Source organism: Salvelinus fontinalis, chromosome 21, assembly GCF_029448725.1.
Source record: "Salvelinus fontinalis isolate EN_2023a chromosome 21, ASM2944872v1, whole genome shotgun sequence".
Taxonomy (NCBI): domain Eukaryota; kingdom Metazoa; phylum Chordata; class Actinopteri; order Salmoniformes; family Salmonidae; genus Salvelinus; species Salvelinus fontinalis.
Window position 1 is genome coordinate 11,608,815 of NC_074685.1, and position 24,140 is coordinate 11,632,954.

At 43.6% G+C, this 24,140-nt stretch overlaps 1 protein-coding gene and 1 long non-coding RNA gene across 2 annotated transcripts in view; one reads left to right on the top strand and one right to left on the bottom strand.

Moving 5' to 3' along the window:
* loxhd1a (lipoxygenase homology PLAT domains 1a) overlaps positions 1-24,140 on the bottom strand; it is a 48,944-nt gene that overhangs the window by 14,565 nt on the left and 10,239 nt on the right. The window contains exons 5-33 of the mRNA XM_055873840.1: positions 20,593-20,780; positions 18,652-18,750; positions 18,355-18,503; positions 18,071-18,194; positions 17,555-17,805; positions 16,927-17,062; positions 16,160-16,320; positions 15,607-15,693; positions 14,897-15,032; positions 14,414-14,568; positions 14,066-14,226; positions 13,140-13,216; positions 12,346-12,542; positions 11,889-12,081; positions 11,315-11,475; positions 10,343-10,682; positions 9,568-9,719; positions 9,190-9,323; positions 8,860-9,026; positions 8,284-8,388; positions 8,039-8,167; positions 7,731-7,895; positions 3,979-4,160; positions 3,707-3,823; positions 3,284-3,446; positions 2,600-2,754; positions 1,704-1,913; positions 1,371-1,497; positions 874-1,082 (exon numbers count right to left, since the gene is read on the bottom strand). Of these exons, the coding sequence (XP_055729815.1) occupies positions 874-1,082; positions 1,371-1,497; positions 1,704-1,913; positions 2,600-2,754; positions 3,284-3,446; positions 3,707-3,823; positions 3,979-4,160; positions 7,731-7,895; positions 8,039-8,167; positions 8,284-8,388; positions 8,860-9,026; positions 9,190-9,323; positions 9,568-9,719; positions 10,343-10,682; positions 11,315-11,475; positions 11,889-12,081; positions 12,346-12,542; positions 13,140-13,216; positions 14,066-14,226; positions 14,414-14,568; positions 14,897-15,032; positions 15,607-15,693; positions 16,160-16,320; positions 16,927-17,062; positions 17,555-17,805; positions 18,071-18,194; positions 18,355-18,503; positions 18,652-18,750; positions 20,593-20,780 (4,630 nt within the window). The remainder of the gene's footprint in view (positions 1-873; positions 1,083-1,370; positions 1,498-1,703; positions 1,914-2,599; positions 2,755-3,283; positions 3,447-3,706; positions 3,824-3,978; positions 4,161-7,730; positions 7,896-8,038; positions 8,168-8,283; positions 8,389-8,859; positions 9,027-9,189; positions 9,324-9,567; positions 9,720-10,342; positions 10,683-11,314; positions 11,476-11,888; positions 12,082-12,345; positions 12,543-13,139; positions 13,217-14,065; positions 14,227-14,413; positions 14,569-14,896; positions 15,033-15,606; positions 15,694-16,159; positions 16,321-16,926; positions 17,063-17,554; positions 17,806-18,070; positions 18,195-18,354; positions 18,504-18,651; positions 18,751-20,592; positions 20,781-24,140) is intronic.
* Positions 2,662-10,896, top strand: LOC129818173 (uncharacterized). Its single transcript, XR_008753909.1, has 3 exons — positions 2,662-2,743; positions 9,231-9,379; positions 10,350-10,896. It is a non-coding gene; the product is annotated as an uncharacterized LOC129818173 (long non-coding RNA).

The window sequence follows — 24,140 nt, forward strand, 5'->3', positions numbered from 1 at the left end:
CCGGGACAGCTGGTGCTCTCATGCATGCTTCAGTGTTGCTTGCCTTGAAGCGTGCACAGACGTAATTTAGCTCGTCTGGTAAGCTCGTGTCACAGGCAGCTCGCGGCTGGGCTTCTCTTTGTAGTCCGTAATAGGTTGCAAGCCCTGCCACATCTGACGAGCATTAGAGCCAGTGTAGTACGATTCAATCTTAGTCCTGTATTTACGCTTTGCATGTTTGATGGTTCGTCGGAGGGCATAGCGGGATTTCTTGTAAGCGTCCAGGGTTAGAGTCCCGCTCCTTGAAAGCAGCAGCTCTACCTTTTAGCTCAGTGCGAATGTTGCCTGTAATCCATGGCTACTGGTTGGGGTATGTACGTACAGTCACTGTGGGGACAATGTCATCGATGCATTTATTGACGAAGCCGGTGACTGATGTGGCATACTCCTCAATGCCATCGGATGAGTCCCGGAACATATTCCAGTCCGTGCTAGCAAAACAGTCCTGTAGCGTAGCATCTGCGTCATCTAACCACTTCCATATTGAGCGAGTCAGTGGTACTTCCTGCTTTCGTTTTTGCTTGGAAGCAGTAATCAGGAGGATAGAATTATGGTCAGATTTACCAAATGCAGGGCGAGAGAGAGCTTTGTACACATCTCTGTGTGTTGAGTAAAGGTGGTCTAAAGTTTTTTTTCCTCTGGTTGCACATTTAACATGCTGATAGAAATTAGGTAAAACCGATTCAAGTTTCCCTGCATTAAAGTCCCCAGCCACTAGGAGCGCCACCTCTGGATGTGTCATGTAAATGCATCATAAGGCAGAAACTGCATTGGCCCAACTCTTTAAATACATGGCTCTGCTGTCGTCTATTTCAGTCCATTTCAACTACTTACCTCCACTTTTTTAATCTCACCAACGTCAGCTCCATGAGCCTCGAAGGACTCCAGAGACCCAGACTCAAAGCACTTCTTCCCCCCAGGCAGGTCCAGCCACAGCCTCTGTGTTTGGGTGTGGTTTGGCCCCATGATGATCACATAGACCCTGCTGCAGGTACTGGCATCGTTTTCTGCCCCCGTGGAGATGGTGAAGTGGTATGGGATGACTGCAGAGACACAAGGTAATGTGTTTGATTGTATGTGTAAGAGTGAGCAGCTGTTTCTCCAAACTCTGCCTCTACAAAGCAGAATGCAAATAAAGACTTTTCTCTGGAGTTATCAATCAGCTCATTGCAATGCATGAAACTGGTGAAATTCAGTCTTTTTTCATAACTCGTTTTTTGTCAATGTGTGTGTGCTGGGGGAGTGGGTTGTGAATGGATGTGTGTGTGCTGGGGGAGTGGGTTGTGAATGGATGTGTGTGTTTATATTGACAGTAGTGTGTGTTTACTGACTGGTGCTCTCCTTTTGGATGTCCTCCCCTTTCTTCTTCTTCTTGTTCATGTTGCTGTCCACACTCTTCATGATCAGGGCTGAGCTCTTCTTACTGCTCTGGATAGACTCCCTCTCCCCCTCGTAACCCTGAGAGGATACTCAGGTCACACACACTTGCCAGGGTTCTTTGTGTACGTGTACACACACACACACACACACACACACACACACACACACACACACACACACACACACACACACACACACACACACACACACACACACACACACACACACACACACACACACACACACACACACACACCAAGGCCAAAAGGCCTCTATAACATTACCTTGACATAGAACATCCTTTCGATGCGTCTGTCCTCTCTCTTCCTGGACAGCCAGCGCTCACACAGGAACAGGAAGACCTCCTCCATATCCTCGTCAACCACCTCCACCTGGTCCAGGTACCAATCAGCACTCATCATGCTGTTGTCATGGCGAATCTTCATTCTAAACACCTGACCCAGGTCCACCGCCTCAATGGTGAACTTATCCACCTGGAATAGAAGGCAGGGGCTCATACACTGAGTGTACAAAATGTTATGGAGACTTGCTCTTTCCATGACAGACTGAATCAAGGTGAAAGCTATGATCCCTTATTGATGTCACTTGTTAAATCCACTTCAATCAGTGTAGATGAAGCAGAGGTTAAAGAAGGATGTTTAAGCATTGAGACAATTGAGACATGGATTGTATGTGTGCCATTCAGAGGGTGAATGGGCTAGACAAAATATTTAAGTGACTTTAAACTGGGTATGGTAGTAGGTGCCAGGTGCACCGGTTTGTGTCAAGAACTGCAACACTGCTGGGTTTTTCACCCTCAACAGTTTCCTGTATGTATCAAGAATGGTCCACCACCCAAAGGACATCCATCCAACTTGGCACAACTGTGGGAAGCATAGGAGTCAAGGGCCAAAGGAGGGGGGGTGCTCTTAATGTTTTATACACTCAGTGTATACTGCCTTAAAATTATTGTACAATTTTATGCTGTGATGCAAAAGCCAATAAACATACACATGAATGACAGAAAGGCCTAGTCAGGGATACGTAGTCAGGGATACTAGGCCTTTCTGTCATTCAAGTGTATGTTTATTGGGATACGTAGTCAGGGATACGTAGTCAGGGATACGTAGTCAGGGATACGTAGTTAGGAATACGGTAAGGTCTGTATTCTGTCTCTTACCGCTCCTCTCTCAAACTTGTTGCCGTTGGTCTCAGACTTGCTGAGTTTGCGCTCGCCAGTGTCTCCCAGGTCTCCGTAGATGGTCAGGAAGACGTTGGCATCGGTGCCTGCGTCGTAAACATCGCCCGTCATCACAGACACTTTGTAAGTATGAGCTACCGGCAGAGATAGGCACAGATAACAGATAAGAAAACACAGATAGACAACCCACAGACGGAAGGCATAACAATGTACTGAAGTGTTCAAATGGGAACAAATTGCCGACACTCTGCGTGACTGCAGAGGAGAAAGAGACCAATTTAAGCAGAAAACTGCCTCATTATTTACTTGGCAGACAAAGAGTCTGACAAACAAAGAGGTGCACTCTGCTGTAATGGCCAGCCTCCAGTGTGTATGTGTGCGTGTGTGTACTCTCCACTGAATCTTCCACCTCAGTATGTGTGTGTGTGTGTGTGTGTGTGTGTGTGTGTGTGTGTGTGTGTGTGTGTGTGTGTGTGTGTGTGTGTGTGTGTGTGTGTGTGTGTGTGTGTGTGTGTGTGTGTGTGTGTGTGTGTGTGTGTGTGTATTTGTTTGCGTGTTTGCACCAGCTGGTGTGTTTATGCGAGGGCGTGTATGCTTAGGCCTAAATGTGTGTGTGTGTGCGTGCGTGTTAGCGTGTGTTTGCATGTGTCTGTGTGTACGTACTCTCCAGTGCATCTTCCACCTCAACCTCGCTGACTTTCAGGGTACCATCCCGTAGTAGTTTCTCCGTTATGATGTCAGAAGGCACTAACTCTCTCACTGTTTCTCCATCATCCTCTGACTTGGCCAGCCAGCGCTCACATGGGAAGATAATAGTCTCCGACCCCTAGAGAAAGCCAGAGCAGCAGTGTGTGACTGAATATACTCCAGGTCTCTCCAAGAGGAGAAGAGCACCACCTTGTGACTAAAAATTGTATTGTTTTGATAGATAATAGTGAAGACCGGTGTAGTTTTACCCTGCCCCTAGACACTGGTCTTAGATCAGTTATTTGGAAATTTTACCTAATGGTTGAGGTTAGGATTTGGGGAGGGTAAGCTGATTATAGATCTGTAACTGAGTAACAGAGTAGCCTTTCTCCTGTGTACCTTCCCCTTCCTCAGCAGTCGTCTGATCTCCACTCTGTCCAGGTGCCAGCCTCCGTTTAGCCCTCTGTTGTCATGACCAATACGGATCTTCTCTATGACATCACCCACGTCCTCCAACTCCACAGTGTTACAGAAACATCACCCTCATCATCATCATGAGGCACATTATCATCATACACATCATCCACATCCTTATCATCCTCATTCCAGAATAATATTTTCCCTACACAGCTGTCTGCTCTTTACATTGTCTTATGGGTGTCTGGTCGTACCTCAACGATGAACATGTCCTCAGCTCCCCTCTCAAAGTACATGGTCCTCTCCCTCTTGTTGACACAGAGAGACCTCTGCTGGGTGCACACCCCGTCTCGGCCGTAGAGCACGATGAACACATCTGCATCTGTACCCGCTGCAAACAGGTCACTGGTGAACGTTTTGATCTCATAGGGCACAACTGTGACAGAGGGAAAACAAGGCTTAGAGTATCATATATCATTAGTCATGGGGGGGGGGGGGGAAATATTGATACAGTTACATATCGCAATATCAATTTGTATAAAAATACACTGCTCAAAAAAATAAAGGGAACACTTAAACAACACAATGTAACTCCAAGTCAATCACACTTCTGTGAAATCAAACTGTCCACTTAGGAAGCAACACTGATTGACAATAAATTGCACATGCTGTTGTGCAAATGGAATAGACAAAAGGTGGAAATTATAGGCAATTAGCAAAACACCCCCAAAAAAGGAGTGATTCTGCAGGTGGTGATCACAGACCACTTCTCAGTTCCTATGCTTCCTGGCTGATGTTTTGGTCACCTTTGAATGCTGGCGGTGCTCTCACTCTAGTGGTAGCATGAGACGGAGTCTACAATCAACACAAGTGGCTCAGGTAATGCAGTTCATCCAGAATGGCACATCAATGCGAGCTGTGGCAAAAAGGTTTGCTGTGTCTATCAGCGTAGTGTCCAGAGCATGGAGGCGCTACCGGGAGACAGGCCAGTACATCAGGAGACGTGGAGGAGGCCGTAGGAGGGCAACAACCCAGCAGCAGGACCGCTACCTCCGCCTTTGTGCAAGGAGGTGCACTGCCAGAGCCCTGCAAAATGACCTCCAGCAGGCCACAAATGTGCATGTGTCTGCTCAAACGGTCAGAAACAGACTCCATGAGGGTGGTATGAGGGCCCGACGTCCACAGGTGGGGTTTGTGCTTACAGCCCAACACCGTGCAGGACGTTTGGCATTTGCCAGAGAACACCAAGATTGGCAAATTCGCCACTGGCGCCCTGTGCTCTTCTCAGATGAAAGCAGGTTCACACTGAGCACATGTGACAGACGTGACAGAGTCTGGAGACACCGTGGAGAACGTTCTGCTGCCTGCAACATTCTCCAGCATGACCGGTTTGGCGATGGGTCAGTCATGGTGTGGGGTGGCATTTCTTTGTGGGGCCGCACAGCCCTCCATGTGCTCGCCAGAGGTAGCCTGACTGCCAATAGGTACCGAGATGAGATCCTCAGACCCCTTGTGAGACCATATGCTGACACATGCACATTTGTGGCCTGCTGGAGGTAATTTTGCAGGGCTCTGGCAGTGCACCTCCTTGCACAAAGGCGGAGGTAGCGGTCCTGCTGCTGAGTTGTTGCCCTCCTACGGCCTCCTCCACGTCTCCTGATGTACTGGTCTGTCTCCTGGTAGCGCCTCCATGCTCTGGATACTACGCTGACAGACACAGCAAACCTTTTTGCCACAGCTCGCATTGATGTGCCATCCTGGATGAACTGCACTACCTGAGCCACTTGTGTGGGTTGTAGACTCCGTCTCATGCTACCACTAGAGTGAGAGAATCGCCAGCATTCAAAAGTGACCAAAACATCAGCCAGGAAGCATAGGAACTGAGAAGTGGTCTGTGGTCACCACCTGCAGAATCACTCCTTTTTTGGGGGTGTCTTGCTAATTGCCTATAATTTCCACCTTTTGTCTATTCCATTTGCACAACAGCATGTGCAATTTATTGTCAATCAGTGTTGCTTCCTAAGTGGACAGTTTGATTTCACAGAAGTGTGATTGACTTGGAGTTACATTGTGTTGTTTAAGTGTTCCCTTTATTTTTTTGAGCAGTGTATATACTGTATATACACAGTATATGTATATACAGTACCAGTCAAAAGTTTGGACACACCTACTCATTTAAGGGTTTTTCTTTATTTTTACTATTTTCTACATTGTAGAATAATTGTGAAGACATCAAAACTATGAAATAACACATCATGTAGTAACCAAAAAAGTGTTAAACAAATCAAAATATATTTTACATTTGAGAATTTTCAAAGTAGCCACCCTTTGCCTTGATGACAGCGTTGCACACTCTTGGCATTCTCTCAACCAGCTTCATGAGGTAGTCATCTGGAATGCATTTCAATTAACAGTTGTGTCTTGTTAAAAGTACATTTGTGGAATTTCTTTCCTTAATGCGTTTGAGCCAATCAGTTGAGTTGTGACAAGATAGGGATGGTAAAAGACCAAGTCCATATTATGTCAAGATCAGCTCAAATTAGCAAAGAGAAATGACAGTCCATCATTATTTTAAGACATGAAGGTCAGTCAATTCAGAAAATGTCAAGAACTTTGAAAGTTTCTAAAAGTGCAGTCGCAAAAAAACATCAAACGCTATGATGAAACTGGCTCTCATGAGGACCGCCACAGGAAAGGAAGACCCAGAGTTACCTCTGCTGCAGAGGATAAGTTCATTAGAGTTAACTGCACCTTAGATTTCAGCCCAAATAAATGCTTCACAGACACATCTTAACATCAACTGTTCCGAGACTGTGTGAATCAGGCATTCATGGTTGAATTGCTGCAAAGAAACCACTACTTAAGAACACCAATAAGAAAGGACTTGCTTGGGACAAAAAACATGAGCAATGGACATTAGACTGGTGGAAATCTGTCCTTTGGTCTGATGAGTCCAATTTGAGATTTTTGGTTCCAACCGCCGTGTCTTTGTGAGACGCAGAGTAGGTGAACGGATGATCTCCGCATGTGTGGTTCCCACCGTGAAGCAGGGTGGAGGACGTGTGATGGTGTGGGGGTGCTTGCTGGTGAGACTGACAGTTATTTATTTAGAATTCAAGGCACACTTAACCAGCATGGCTACCACAGCATTCTGCAGCGATATGCCATCCCATCTGGTTTGCACTTAGCTCATTTGTTTTCAACAGGACAATGACCCAATACATCTCCAGGCTGTGTAAGGGCTATTTGACCAAGAAGGAGAGTGATGGAGTGCGGCATCAGATGACCTGGCCTCCACAGCCAACAAGTCCTCAGCATATGTGGGAACTCCTTCAAGACTGTTGGAAAAGCATTCCAGGTGAAGCTTGTTGAGAGAATGCCAAGAGTTTACAAAGCTGTCATCAAGGCAAAGGGTGGATACTTTTGATGTCTTCACTATTGTTGTACAATGTAGAAAATAGTCAAAATAAAGAAAAACCCTTGAATGAGTAGGTTTGTCCAAACTTTTGAATGGTAGTGTACATATATTATATTATTATAATTATTTTTGGTTTCTGTAGGTAGCTTGTTCTCCATCTTCTTTTTAAATGCTGAGCCAACATGTTTTCAGCACTTTTATTTCCCTGACCGATCAAAACTCATTTTGACATGCTCTCTCTTGTCTCTCTGTACCAGACAATCACAGTAAATCGCAGTATCGAATCACAATATATATAGAATCGTGAGAATGGCATACATATTGTAATGGCATCTACGTTTCGGGATAATATTGTATTGTGAGGTCCCTGGCAATTCCCAGCCCTATATGACATGGTATGGTAGTATAGGGTCCTGTACGATATGGGTTATCTACAATAAGTACAGAGTGCATTAGGCTGGCTCTTGGTATGCCAGGTATGGCCTTATATGGTTTGATATGGGATAGTAACACTGTGTAGAGTGGTGGTATGTTAGTCGGCTACAACGTGGGTTATCTAAGTATAGTATGCTGCAGGTTGGTTCTTACATGGTGTGTAGAGCTCAGTCTGGAGGTCTGCAGGGAAGAGGTCCCTGACAATGGCCCCGTCGTCCTCTCCCTTATCCAGCCAGCGACCACAGGGGAACCTCAGCCTCTGGCCCAGGGAGGGGGCATCCACCTCTACCCAGTCCAGGAACCAGCCTGATGCTGCCCCTGTATAGGCATGACACATTATCACTGGAAGTGTGTGTGTGTGTGTGTGTGTGTGTGTGTGTGTGTGTGTGTGTGTGTGTGTGTGTGTGTGTGTACATAATATGTGTAATCACATATCATATATATGTATGAGCTTGTTTAACCTGAGTTGTCATGCCCTATGCGTATTTTCTTCAGTGTTCCAATATCCACAGCTTCCACTGTAAACTCATCGATCATGGCCTGCTCAAACTTATTCTTATGTAACTTGGATGCTTTCAGCATTATGATGCCTGTGAAAACACACAGCAGTAAATATCATAGTTAGTAGGATATACAAATACACACACTCTAGGACACAAACATGTACTGTATATCACCCATCTCAGTGTCTGTAAAGCATCGTTACCTGTATCATCCTTCATGCCATACAGGATGGCGAACACGTTGGCATCAGTGCCCGCATACTTCTTGTCTCCAGTCTTTACCCTCATTGTGAAGGTGGTGGACATGGCTGACAGACACATCAACCAAATCAGATGACAATCTATTCTTGATAATGCATTGTTATTATTCAGTCAAATCTAATGTTATATTGTATAACTAGTGATTAACAACACCTAGAGGTTAGCATGTGTTGTTTTCCAGAGGGAATAGAAAATTAATACTTTGTATTTATTAAGGATCCCCATTAACTGCTGACTTGGTGGCAGCTACTCTTCCTGGGGTCCAGCAACATTAAGGCAGTTATATACAATTTAAAATAATACATGACATTACATTTCATAACACTTTTCACAACACATTAAGTGTGTGCCCTCAGGCCACTACTCTACTACCACAGATCTACAATACAAAATCCATGTGTACGTGTGTGTAAGCGTACAGCACGACATACAAAAAGAACTGTTCTGAAAATAACGGGAGCAAACTCAACACAAGAGCAAACAATTAGCAATTAGCCTCCAGTGTGTCTGTGTCTCACCCTTCTGCTCCAGGCCGAGTGTTGCACTGGAGTTTTCCTCGTCATCATCATCATCATCATCATCCTCACCCTTCTTCATAAAGGCCTCGTCCACAGGGACCAGCTCCCTGGCAATCTGTCCGTCATCCTCATCGATGGCCAGCCACCGTTTACATGGGAAGTAGTACCTAGAACACTACCGGGTCAGGTTTCTAAACTCTGTCCGTCCGTCCGTCCGTCCGTCCGTCCGTCCGTCCGTCCGTCTGTCTGTCTGTCTGTCTGTTTGTCTGTGACATGATAATAACCGATGTATACTAATAATTATTGTGTAATCCTGTGCCCCCCCCTTACGTGGTGTCGTCTTTGTTGTCTACTATCTCCACCCTGTCCAGGAACCAGGCAGCATGAGGTTGGCTGTTGTCGTGACGAATCCTCAGCTTCTTCAGAATGCCCAGATCGATGGCCTGCATGGAGAACACGTCCTCCTGAATCCCGCAGTAAAACCATGGGAAAAGTCAGAGGTCAAAGGCATGATTCAAAGGTTAATTAAAGGTTACTGTAGCCTGGAACATCTTTTTCAATGATCAATAGTTGTTCAATGCTTTAATTTATTAAATCAGGAACAAAGGTCAGAGGTCAAACAGCTAGGTCAATTGGAGAGGGGTCGTAGTTCAAGAGCCATCCGGATATTATTGACATCATCATCATATTGGCAGATTGCTTCTTCACCTGCCCCTTCTCAAATTTGTTGAGGTTGTTGGACTTTCTTAGTTTCCGCTCGCCCGTGTCACCGATCTCTCCGTAGATGTTGATGTACACGTTGGCATCGGTTCCGGCTCCCCACATGGGGCCAGTAAACACATGGACCTCATAGGAGTTCTCTGTGGATCATCCAGATTCACATAGTCACTCATTACATAATCCATGACCATACAATAATTACAACTATTCACTCCCCTCCAGCCTCCTATCAATAATTGGCTTCGCACTTAACACACCAGATATAACTGATCTTGGTTCATATTGAAGTCAACGATTACTTGATGAATCAGGTGTGTTAAGTGCTGTGCGGAACAAAATCATGAACACACTGCGGCCCCCCAGGACCAGACCCTGTGCTCTAACTCTACCTCCACCCCCCCCCCCCCCCCCCCTTCACCAATACAAGTGTAAATAATGGACTATAAATTGTGCCTTCCTGTATTATAATTATGCTAAAATTTTATAAATGTTATAACTAAATAGCCAATTATATAGAAAGTATTTTTTCTTCTCCGTGATGTTACATACAAACCAGTATCTGCTTTGCTTCAACCTTGGTTTATAAAGACTCATTTATTAGACATATTCAATTCAACTGAGCCATTTACTATATGTTCATATTCATATATTTAATTTATTATTGTTGTTGCATTTTCGAGAAGGAACCTGAAAGTAAGAATTTGATTGGACAATGTATACCATGCATATCCCGTACATAGGACTAATAAAACTTGAAGCCTACCCTCCAGGTCTCCGGGGTCCTCGGGTAGGAGCTCCACCACGATCTCCCCGTCCTCCTCGTCGCGGGCCAGCCAGCGATGACAGGGGAACGTCACGCTCTCTACCACTTCCTGGAGCTCCGTCACGTACTCCTCCTCCTCATCCTCCTCTTTCTTCTTCTTTTTATTCTTCTTCTTGTCCTTCTTGTCATCCTTCGGTTTCTCCTTCACCACTTCCCTCTGTACCATGGCCATAGTGAGCCGCTTGATGTCCACCGTCTCAAGGAACCACCCGTCGCTCACGCCTGAACCATCGTGCCCGATGCGGATTTTGAATAATTTGCCCACGTTCAGCGCCTCGATCTGGGGGTTGAGAGACAGGAAGACAGGTCAATGGTGGTTATTTTTAATTGAATTGATTAGGATCCTCATTAGTCGACATGGTATAACATCACTGGTTTGATCAAGGATGTTAGGAGTCAAAACAAGATATTGTTTTCAGATAAACACATCAGATGTGCCACTCGGTCATGAAATAAACTCTATTCAACTCTCCACTGTAACAAGAAAGAAATTATGTTTGTTCACTGTTGATATGTCACGAAATGTATGATTTTTTTTATATTAAAATACATAAATCATTTAAAAAAGTAAAAAATAACAAATTCTGTCTCAAGTTGTCTATCTACTACCACATATCTACAATACAAAATCCATGTGAGAGCCTACAGAGCAGAGCATCTCTTTATTACGGACAGACCTCTCCCTCCTTACAAATTTGAGATTTGTCATCATCAACTCCACTCCACAACATGGCAGAATTACTGATTTCATGCTACATCTTCTCAAAACCAATGATAGCTGTACTCTTCAAGAATCCATCCAATTCACAAAGGGAAAGTTATTTCCTTCCCACAATTAGAACCCAATCAATGTGTAGTCAGTAGACTACTATTACTGGTTCACTGACTGTATCTGAACAAGGTGATCCAGACCTTATAGATCTCTGTGGTCCCGCGCTCAAAGTTGTTGGAGCGGCTCTTGAGGCTGATGAGCTCGGTCTTGCCCTCCTCTCCGTAGATCTGGCAGAACACATTGGCGTTGGTGCCACCATTGCGCATGTTCCCCGTGACCACTGTGACCTCGTAGTTAATCACTGCAAAACAGAGGGCAGAGCAACATGTCACTAACCAATTAAACCATGGCAAAATGATGGAGAGTGGCGACTAATGCACCACAATCCATCATAATCACTAAGTAGGCCGTCAGCACTTATTACTGGACAGAACTGTATTCATCTAGTCACGTCATCTGATTACAGGTTGTTTCAGTGATAATGTAAGTTTTCTATCATTTTGACTGTTCCTGTACTTTTTCATTGGGTTTTCTTGTGACAATTCTGGTAGCTACATTGTGTGTACAAATGCCCCAGAGTGTTTTTGAAAGCTCTGGTATATTACACAGTGTGTATAAATATTACACTGTAAATATATGTATTCTCTGGCACAGTATGTACTGTATAATACATGCATTGTCTCAGAGTATACAATCTAGTAAATTGTCTGTTACGTTTCTCGATGTCCAGGGTCTCGCTGGGATAGATCTCCACCTCCACCTTGCCATCAGCCTCATCCTTACAGAGCCAGCGATGGCTGGGGAACTGGTACTGCTTCCCATGGACTGGAACAATGATCTGGACACTGTCCAGGAACCAACCAGCACGCAGACCCTCGTTAGTGTGGCCTATCAGCAGACGGTGGATCTACAGAGATAGAAAACAGGAAGTAAGAATCAGGATGGAGGGTCATTTAGCAAATGTTTTTATCCAGTTAACATGGTCCGTATGAGACCCATGTAGGAATCAAAACTACAACTGATGTTTAATAAAGCACCATACAACTCCAAGAAACTGAGACATACACTATAATTACCTACTGTTGGGATGAGTTGGTTTAAATTAGACAACTATAATCTATGTTTCTAGGTTTCTGATCATGTATTCTATAAAACATAAAAAATGACACACTTGTCCGATGTCATAGGTCTCGACGGTGAAGATATCAGTTTGGCCTGTCTCATAGTAGTTACTCAGGTCGTTGTCCGAGACCACCAGGAGTATCCTCGTGGTGTCGCCCTTCTCTCCGTACAACTTAACAAACACCTTGGAGTCCGAGCTGGCCCCATTGATGTTGCCTGTCTTCACCGAGATATGGTAGTTGACATCTTAAAAGACATATGAGGCATGGGTTTTTCCTCTTGTAGACACACACACAACTTTAAATGGGGCCTTGAGTTTTTCATGTTTATTTTCAGATTTTATTTTTTCATTGTTCTGCATATTCACACTAGCTACAGTATGTGAACATCTGTAGTATAATGTTTCTCCTACAGATACGCTATCTTAATTTGACAAGTTTCTCACAGCAAGAAATTTATGCAGGAAATGTGAATTATTAGGTGATTTATAACTAATGGACATTTTTACAAGGGTTGATATTTTTTGTGTTAGGATAAATCAAGTCTGATATTTTAAAGTGGAAATTACAAACTTGACAAGCCTTTTTAAACCTCGATACGCTAGAATTTGCATTTGCTGCTGCGCAGGAAAATTCTCTGTGACAACAGAGTGATCAAATTAGGATAGAACACCTGTACTTGATTTCTTTTGAAACATATCAAGTATCTTTCGATTGTTAGTTTGTCCAGACTGCTGAGTCTGTGTGATTAATGACCATGTTGTTGTTTTTTAAAACTCAGTACAAACTGTCTTTCTATTTGTGCAAATAAACTAAAGTGTTGTCTGTTTCATGGTTGACTCACTGTGGAGACGCAGACCATCTCCTGCTGGCACTAACTCACGAACGATCTGTCCATCGTCCTCATTCCGGTCCAACCACCTGGCATAAAATACACCCAAAAGGAGATACTCCATTTGAATCAACCGCACCTCTACAAGGCACAGGTATACAACCTAAAACACTTTCACTCAACATTGCTTAATGTATAGCCTAGAGGTTGAAGGAGGAAAGTGTTACGGTGTAACAGGGCACCCCAGACTTGTGGTTTAGCTCCAGTTACTGGAGGGAGAGAGACCTGGCTGGCCACAGTGTATTTAGTCCCTATTTGTAATGGGATGCTGGTCCATCAGCTGACTAACTGGTTTAAGCGAGGCAATTGGAGAACTGCCAATAGAGACAGACTGGGTGTGGCCAGGCCAGATGACTGTCTTCCCTGAGGCTGTATGGCTGGTAGTGAAACACTGTGTGATTGGCTGTTTGGTGCTTTAGTTGTTACTTGTGATAGGAGTAAGTGATTAGATTAATTTCATTATCAAGTAAACATGTCCCTGAAGGTGCACAGTACAAGTCCATGAAGGTGCATCCCATGAAAGTAATTTCCCAAACTCTCAGTAAACTGATGGAATTTTAATTTCAGTAAATTGGTTACGTTCTCGTTTTACATTATAGTCACCAAGGGCTGGATTTAATGCATAGTGCTGAATATTAGCGCTGTAGCGTGATTGAAATGGAAAGATCATTTCCGATTGACCTGACATATGCAGCATTGACCGTGAATGCAGTCTCCGCGAACGTGGGAACATCGCTTTTAAATTTTTATCCGCTGTAGCGCAGGTCTTCAGCACAATGCACTGAATCGAGCCCTAAGTTAGTTAGTTGGCCATGCTCCCATTATGTTATGAAATATATAATGTGATTGGTTGCCACGTGATTGGCTGGTTGACTTGCCTGTTACAGGGGAACTCTATGGCCGCAGACTCTGGTTGGCCCTCCTCCCTGACCAACACCTTATCCAGGAACCAACCGCAGCCTCCACCCCTCCCATCATGGCCGATACGCACCCTGCGCACCTGCCCCAACGACACCGCCTCGGTCAGAAACTCATCGGCCTGTGGAGAAATGAGGGAGATAAACCGCTCAAAACCAAGTTGACCCACTGGGCTAAAGCCTAGAGATTAGATCTGGGAGACAAGATCTCTTCAGGTCTCAGGAAGGGTTACTGATTGCATGAGCATCATTCACTGAACCACCTACACTACATATACACCCAGGTACTCCTGAACCACCCCTACTCACGTTGCCCTTTTCAAACTTGTTGACATTGTTTTTGCTGAGGAACATGAGTCGATCCCCTGTGTCTCCCAGGTCCCCGATCACATTAAGGAATACGCTGGCATCAGTTCCACCTCCACTCACTCTCCCAGTACAGATAGTGATGCGATACTTCAGCACTGAGAAGTATATAATGTTAACATTCTCTGTGATGATTCTAAACATTCTTAATAGGACAAGAGTATTGATAAGTATTCATGCAATGTTTGAAGGTATGCGGTTGTCATACCAGTATGTGGTTTTAGCGTGTGTGTGTGTGTGTGTGTGCGCGCGCATGCGTGTTTGTGTGCGTGCGTGTGTGTGTGCGTGTGTGTGTGTGTGTGTGTGTGTGTGTGTGTGTGTGTGTGTGTGTGTGTGTGTGTGTGTGTGTGTGTGTGTGTGTGTGTGTGTGTGTGTGTGTGTGTGTGTGTGTACATGCATGTGAATAAGAGTATGTGTGGGTCCTACGTAGTAACGGCTCTGGGATGAGAGCTCCGGTGGCTGGCAGCTCTCTGACGATCTCATTATCGTCCTCGTTGATGTCCAGCCAGCGGCCACAGTTAAACGAGTACTTCTCCCTTGTCAGAGTCTTCATCACCGTGGCCTGGGGTAAGACACCGACATAACACTTAAATAGGGGACTTAAAAAAAACATATAAATAGTTCTTCCTGACTCTGTGACCTGACCTAATATAACCTGGTTTATTGCCTATAACTAGGGCCCAGAGTTCCAGGTCAGGTCACATGGTAAGATAAGTCAGACTAGTGTATAATATATCTCAACCACTGCTCTATCAGATACCAGTCTGTACAGATGTAGGATCTTAATTTGATCACCCTGTTGCAGGAGAACTTTCCTGCAATGCAGGAAATATAAAACTTGCAGTGTATTTGATGTTTGAAAAGGCTTCTGAAGTTTGGGGCCGCAGCGTAGCCTACTGGTTGCAAGTTCGCATCCCCGAGCTGACAAGGTACAAATCTGTTGTTCTGCCCCTGAACAAGGCAGTTCCTAGGCTGTCATTGAAAATAAGAATTTGTTCTTACCTGACTTGCCTAGTTAAATAAAGGTAAAAAAATAAAATAATTGTGCTTTGATTCACTTTCATGATAAGTTTGATTATGTAACTAACAGTATAAAAGGCTAATGTTGACAGACCAAACAACCCAGTAGATCTCACCCTAGCGAAATGCCAGCCTGCGAAAGGATGTCTCTTTTCGTGCCAGATACGGGCCTTCGTCAGTTTTCCAATGTCTGGCATTTCAATCTACAGTGGTCCGACAATTTAAAACTGTTAGTATTGAAGAAAGAATAAATACACACAAAAGACAAAATATATACATTCAAACAACTTAAACACGCATATCACAAAAGTTATAAAATGAATATTAATGAGTTCATACCAAATCTCTGGGCAAAAATGTCCACCCACACCAACACCCAGTTTACAGCGGGCTAACACTGGTGCGGCTACGGTGGGCAGCAGGTAGCCTAGTGGTTAGAGCGTTGGGCTAGAAACCGAAAGGTTGCTAGATCGAATCCCTGAGCTGACAAGGTAAAAATCTGTAGTTCTGTCCCTGAACAAGGCAGTTAACCCACTGTTCCTAGGCCGTCATTATAAATAAGAATTTGTTCTTAACTGAATTGCCTAGGTAAATAAAGCTTAAATAAAGAATTTTAAACCACTGTGGTGTGCAGAAGATGTATAGTTCTACGGCTGAACCAGGTCTTACCATGAACTTATCCAGCTGAGCCTGCTCAAAGCTGTCTGAGTTGCTCTCCAGTCTCATCTCATCTGACTTGCCCTTATCACCGTAGATCTGTAGGAAGACCTGGGCGTCCGTCCCTGCCCCCTTCACGTCCGACGTCCAGATCCACAGTGACCACGGGTACTCTGGGAAGGGTACGCAGGAAAATGAATCCTGTTGTCTATTGCATACCTGTCTGTGTGTTGTCATTGATGTCAGTGTTGTTTGTAAATGTTGACTGTCAAATTCCTAAATACGGCTAATAAAGTAAAGTGAACTGAACTCGATTGGTCTCTATAGGCCTGATCTAAATATATTACATCCTACCTCCAGCTGAAGAGTTTCTTTAAAATGATGTAAACTCATCTAGAATCATATTTGTGTGTTGCTGTACAATGTCTGAACTGGCCCCTCACAACCACATATGTAGGGTCTTCGTTTGATCACCCTGTTGCAGAAGATCTTGCAGGAAATGTACAATTTTGTAGTGTATTTGAGGTTTAAAAAGGCTTCTGAAGTTTGTAATTTCCACTTTGAAATTTCAGACTTGATTTTTCCACACAAAATGTTTTATCAACCCCTACAAAAATGTCCATGAATTATATTCCACATAATAATTCACATTTCCTGTTGCTGCAGGATTATTTTCCTGCTGTAGCAAACTGGCTCAAATTAAGATCCTACATCTGTTTAACCAACTGTAGGCCTGTGTGTTACAGTAGACGTGTATGTAGAATGGATAGGTCGCCCACTCTTAAGTTTCTTCTGCCTGAGGGACACCATCTCGTACAGCTCCCTCTCAATCAGTCCGTCCCCCTCGTCCTCATCCAGCCACTTGCAACAGGGAAACGTCTGCTCAATCCCTGTGAATGGGCAGTACACTGTCACCTGGGCGGAGACACAGAGAGAGAGAAAGACGTTAGAACATAGAAACACACACCAGTAGATAAGAGGTACATGTAGATGATGAAATGTGCAATACTGCAACATGAAAAGAAGACAACAACAACAACAACAACCTCAACAACAACATCAACAACAATAACACCATCAACAACAACATCAACAACAATGACAACAACAACATCAACAACAACACCAATAACAACACCATCAACAACAACTTCAACAATAACAACATCAACAACAACAACATCAACAACAAGAACATCAACAACATCAACAACAACATCAACAACATCAACCACAAACTCAACAACATCAATAACAACAACATCAACAACAACTTCAACCTCAACAACAACAACAACCTCAACAACATCAACAACAACCTCAACATCAACAACCTCAACAACAACCTCAACCTCAACCTCAACCTCAACCTCAACATCAACATCAACAACACAGATGAGACGGAACCTTTTCGCAGTACCAGCCGGCCCCAACAGCTCCGTTGTCATGTCCGATAGTGACCCTGCTGAGTGGGCTGAGCAGCGCAGCAATCTCCACGTTGAAGATATCGATGAGCCCCCGCTCGAATGCTCCACCCTCCAGGAACACCTTGCCACTGTTCTTCAGGCCCTTGGTGCCGTGCATGATGATGTGGATCTTAGAGTTGGTGCCACCACCTCTCACGTTGCCCGTCATCACCTGGACATTGTACACCACCGCTTTGGCGATCCAGTAACACAGAATGGTTAGGTTATAGGTCATTCAATGGATTCTATTATTCTAGCCATCATAACTAAGACCATGTGACCTGACCATAAAAAAATCAGGTCACTAAAGTGAACTGGCCCTAAACACACTATCTGATTCATGTATCTGATACAGAATACAATATTGGAACTCAATGTGCTGTCGTTATGATGGTGGGCTCATAGAAATCCTATAATTTATTCATAATGATATATGTAATTCTATGGGTGGGCTCACCCATGGGCTGTGTTGCTCCCACCAACACATCTCTCTGTATCTTTCCATCTTCTTCGTCCATGGCGAACCAGCGATTCACTGGAAACTCATACACCTCCTTGTTCCCCATGTCATCAATGACCACCTGGAGATAGATAATATGTTGTGTGTGTGTGTGTGTGTGTGTGTGTGTGTGTGTGTGTGTGTGTGTGTGTGCGTGCGTGCGTGCGTGCGTGCGTGCGTGCGTGCGTGCGTGCGTGCGTATGTGTATGTGTATGTGTATGTGTGTGTGTATGTGTGTGTACCTTATCCAGACACCATCCAGCTGATGAGCCCCTGTTGTTATGGCCAATGGTGATTTTCTTTAGCCTTCCCAGGTTTGGTGTTTCAATAGTAAACTTGTCCTCCGTGCCTCGCTCAAAATTATCTTTGTCACTGTCCAGCCGTCTCTCCCCTTTAATTATATAGAAAGAAACCGTATTGTGATATAGAATTAAATCAAAGCGCTAATGACAGAGCTGGTATTCTCACTGCTAATAACTCAGGAAAGAGCTATATCTTCAGTTTGACCAGTTATGCTACATGAAGAGTCTAAATCTCACCTGTATCGCCATGCTCTCCAAAGATATTCAGGAAGACGTCAGCATCAGTCCCGCTGCCCTTCTCGGCAGAAGTGAACACACTCACTATGTACTTATTCACTGTAAAATGACCAAATATCAAACAGCATAGCATATTTATGAACTCAGTGATATTGTACTGTTTGTATGTGTTCTCATGAATATCTGACAGTGAACCGGTTATGTCATGATATTTCACATAGACACTGCCATCATGGTACCTTTCAAGTTACGCGACCATTGTCACTGAAACTGTACATTTGACTGTAACCTCTCAGTTCTAACCGTAACCTCGTAACTTCTCAGTTCCAACCGTAACTTCTCAGTTCCAACCGTAACCTCTCAGTTCCAACCGTAACCTCTCAGTTCCAACCGTAACCTCTCAGTTCCAACCGTAACCTCTCAGTTCCAACCGTAACCTCTCAGTTCCAACCGTAACCTCTCAGTTCCAACTGTAACCTCTCAGTTCCAACCGTAACCTCTCAGTTCCAACCGTAACCTCTCAGTTCCAACCGTAACCTCTCAGTTCTAACCATAACCTCCCAGTTCCAACCGTAACCTCTCAGTTCCAACCGTAACCTCTCAGTTCCAACCGTAACCTCTCAGTTCCAACCGTAACCTCTCAGTTCTAACCGTAACTTCCCAGTTCCAACCGTAACCTCTCAGTTCCAACCGTAACCTCTCAGTTCTAACCGTAACCTCTCAGTTTTAACTGTAACCTGTAACTTCTCTCTGTCCACATGTCTAGTCTCATGCCTCGTGATTCTGTTTGTCTCCTCCTTCTTTCTCACAACAGACCACAGACAGACAGCCCATAATTCCACTAATCCTCAATGAGCCAGTTTCCAGGTTAAATATTCATATACTGTGTGTGTGCGCACTTGCGCACTGCGTGAGTGCGGGCGTGCGGGGATGTGTGTGTGTGCGCGTGCAAGCGTACAGTAAGGGTGTTCCCATGCCAGCTGTCTGGTTTGGAATAACAGGTCTCCTTGAATACACTTGGAAAGTATGCACGAGCAGAGGCATGATCTGTGTCCCCTACCATGGTGACATTTGTCCCCAAGAGACATGCACCCTGCATCCTACTCTCTCTCTGTCTCTGTCTAATAAGGAGTTGTAAGGTGAAGGTCACATGGTAACAAGAGGACTACAATGCTTACCAGCCGATTAGGCTCCATGAGGCACCTTACACACAAGTAACAGTAGGCAGAGTAACTTACGTAACTTTGGCTTATGCTTAAGAACATGAAGTGTGGGTTAATTAAGCAATAAGGCACGAGGGGTATGGGATATAGCCAATATACCATGGCTAAGGGCTGTTCTTAAGCAGGACACAACGCAGAGTGCCTGGATACAACTCATAGCCGTGGTATATTGGCCATATGTCACAAACCCCCAAGGTGCCTTATTGCTATTATAAACGGTTTACCAACGTCATTTGAGCAGTAAAAATAACTGTTTTGTCATACCCGTGGTATGGTCTGATATACCACAACTGTCAGCCAATCAGCATTCAGGGCTCGAACCACCCAGTTTAGAACTACAATTATAAACTGGGTGGTTCGAGCCCTGAATGCTGATTGGCTGACAGCCATGGTATATCAGACGGTACATGGCTACGGGCTGTGTCCATGCACTTTGCGTTGTGTTATTCATAAGAACAGCCCTTAGCCGTGGTATATTGGCCACATACCACAAGATACAGCATATGCAATGCTGCTCCTAAATTATATGGCAATGTTCTAGGTTTTCCTTTATGTCATATACTGCATGCACTGTAGAGTGTATTCAGCGCAATAGGTATGCAGTGGACAGTATGAACTGTAGAGTACAGCCTTGTGCAGTGTAGCCTACACATCTTCTATGTGGATTTAACCTGTATAGCATACTGTGTGTAAAGGTATGCACTCCAGAGTAACCTACGTTTGGGGACATCCATGGGGTTGAGGCTGCCCAGCAGGTCTCTGACATATAGGCCATCCCCCTCCTCACGGCTCAGCCAGTTGTTGCAGGCGAAGTAGAACCGCAGGTGTGGACGGTTCATGTCGGTCACCACGACCCGGTCCAGGAACCAGCTGGCGTTCAAGCCACCTGTGTTGTCATGTTCAATCCTGGGGACACAATGACAGTCAGGTACTGGAGGAAACAACTCCTCATTTGAAAATTAGTCAAATTTCCACCCACTCTGACCATAGTGGGTGAAAACGCCCTTTGGTGATGAAATTTAACTTCCTTATGTTATAAAATACATTTTACCAAGACACATATGATTATTCATGTTCTGAATTGTTCAAGAAATATATTTCTCTAACATTTAATTAACAGTATATCCAAAAAGTGATTTCGTAACCTAATACATCCAATAACAAGCATCAACAGAACAGTGCAGCTTTCTCACAGCAACTTAGAGGATTTTACATGTTTTGGTGGTCATCTACAAAGTTGTTTCCGCGAGTCTCAAAAAGATAAATTAACATGACATGAGCTGAATTAAATGTAAAAGGCTTTGAAAATAAAAAGCTTGCAGTACACTCAGTGCTCTGTTTACATTTCAAAGAGATACACTTGTTTTTTGGTTTTTCTAAATCTTCAAAGAAATTAAAGGAATTTTGCATTACAATGAAAAGCGCATACTAAAATAAGAAAATAGTACTACATGTCATGTCTCAAAATGTATATCTTACCTCTATGTTGTTTTTTGTCCTGCGGATTCGAGAAGAAAGATGACGAGTTCAAAGTGAGCCTGTCAAGTAACGTTAGTTAATTCTAGCACAGCATCCTTCCTAGATGACAAGATGCTGTGCATTTTTCCATATTTAGTCACCCTGTGCATAGACGCCAGTTCAACATCTAGTTTTGATTTACGTATGGTTGAGTTGTCAAATAATGTGAATTCAACATGAAATCAACAAAACATTTCTCCATTATGACATTGGATTTAGGTTAAAAGTTGTATGAATAAATATGAAATTCCCTTAAATTGATGACTTTTTGCAAATCCAGTCAGTTTTCCACATTGAGTTGATTGAACGTCATCACATTGATCTATTTTGTCAAAATGATGTGGAAATTTTGATTCAACCAGTTTTTGGCATATTTGGTCATTTTGGCCATCCTACAAGTGTAAAAACTCCAATCACTTATGAACGGATTATGAAAAAGATATGGGGGTTGGACCATTGGTTTTCTTAGAGGAGTATTGGACACCCAACAATTAGCCTTCTGATACTCTAACTCATTCTATAGGATACACAACACTGTTAAACAAAAACAATTGATAATATAATATTGCAACTACGAGCTTCCATGTTTGCAACTAAGCTGCCACCATTTGAAAAGTACTGGGGAAGCACTCCATAAAATTGTTGGGATGATAGTCCTAATGTTTTTTTTTCGGAGCATATGCAGGGAGACACATTTGCATACCTTTTCAACACCTTCATAATGTTGGCAGCTTATTGGGAGGCTAGTTTTAAAACACTTTATTTTTACAGAGAAGAACTGCACTGAACTTTAAAAAAAATAACAATAACACTCACTCACTTAATATTGTAGCTGAATTCGGGAATGATACCCTACTAGCCTAGACCTGAATGACCTTTTAATTTATTTTCCATATTCCGATTTTTGTGGTGGCAAAGAAATCTCCGGGAAAATACGGGGCACTCCGACACTTGTTTCTCACAGAGGTCATATCATGAAAGAACACGCTGTTGTGTAGTGGAGGCTATGCAGGTATACCTATACACAATTTTTTTTCAGTGGGCATTGCTTATACTCACTTCTTAATCCCAAGGGATTAGTATCAACGTAGTGCAGTGGTAGGCGGCTGATTGCATATGATAGTAAAATGTGTAGAATATCAGGAAAATAGCTTATACATTTGAAGTCGGAAGTTTATATACACCTTAGCCAAATACATTTAAACTCAGTTTTTCACAATTCCTGACATTTAATCCTAGCATAAAGTCTTATGTCAGTTAGGATTCACCACTTTATTTTAAGAATGTGAAATGTCAGAATAATAGTAGAGAGAATTATTTATTTCAGCTTTCATTTCTTTCATCACATTCCCACTGGGTCAGAAGTTTACATACACTCAATTAGTATTTGGTAGCATTGCCTTTAAATTGCTTAACTTGGGTCAAACGTTTCGGGTAGACTTCCATAAGCTTCCCACAATAAATTGGGTGGATTTTGGCCCATTCCTCCTGACAGAGCTGGTGTAACTGAGTCAGGTTTGTAGGCTTCTTTGCACACGCTTTTTCAGTTCTGCCCACAAATGTTCTATGGGATTGAGGTCAGGGCTTTGTGATGACCACTCCAATAACTTGACTTTGTTGTCCTTAAGACATTTTGCCACAACTTTGGAAGTATGCTTGGGGTCATTGTCCATTTGGAAGACCCATTTGCGACCAAGCTTTAACTTCCTGACTGATGTCTTGAGATGTTGCTTCAATATATCCACATAATTTTCCTCCCTCATGATGCCATCTATTTTGTGAAGTGCACCTGTCCCTCCTGCAGCAAAGCACCCCCACAACATGATGCTGCCACCCCCGTGCTTCACGGTTGGGATGGTGTTCTTCGGCTTGCAAGCCCCCTCCTTTTTCCTCCCACGATGGTCATAATGATGGTCATTATGGCCAAACAGTTCTATTTTTGTTTCATCAGACCAGAGGACATTTCTCCAAAAAGTATGAACTTTGTCCCCATGTGCAGTTGCAAACTGTAGTCTGGTGTTTTATGACGGTTTTGGAGCAGTGGCTTCTTCCTTGCTGAGCAGCCTTTCAGGTTATGTCAATATAGGACTCGTTTTACTGTGGATATAGATACTTTTGTACCTGTTTCCTCCAGCATCTTCACAAGGACCTTTCCTGTTGTTCTGAGATTGATTTGCACTTTTCGCACCAAAGTATGTTCATCTCTAGGAGACAGAACGCGTCACCTTCCTGAGCGGTATGATGGCTGCGTGGTCCCATGGTGTTTATACTTGCGTACTATTGTTTGTACAGATGAATGGGGTACCTTCAGGCATTTGGAAATTGCTCCCAAGGATGAACCAGACTTGTGAAGGTCTACAATCTTTTTTCTAAGGTCTTGGCTGATTTCTTTAGGTTTTCCCATGATGTCAAGCAAAGAGGCGCTGAGTTTGAAGGTAGGCCTCGAAATACATCCACAGGTACACCTCCAATTGACTCAAATGATGTCAATTAGCCTATCAGAAGCTTTTAAAGCCATGACATAATTTTCGGGAATTTTCCAAGCTGTTTAAAGGCACAGTCAACTTGTATGTAAACTTCTGACCCACTGGAATTGTGATACAGTGAATTATAAGTGAAATAATCTGTTTGTAAACAATTGTTGGAAAAATTACTTGTGTCATGAACAAAGTAGGTGTCCTAACCGACTTGCCACAACTATAGTTTGTTAACAAGAAATATGTGGAGTGGTTGAAAAACAAGTTATTA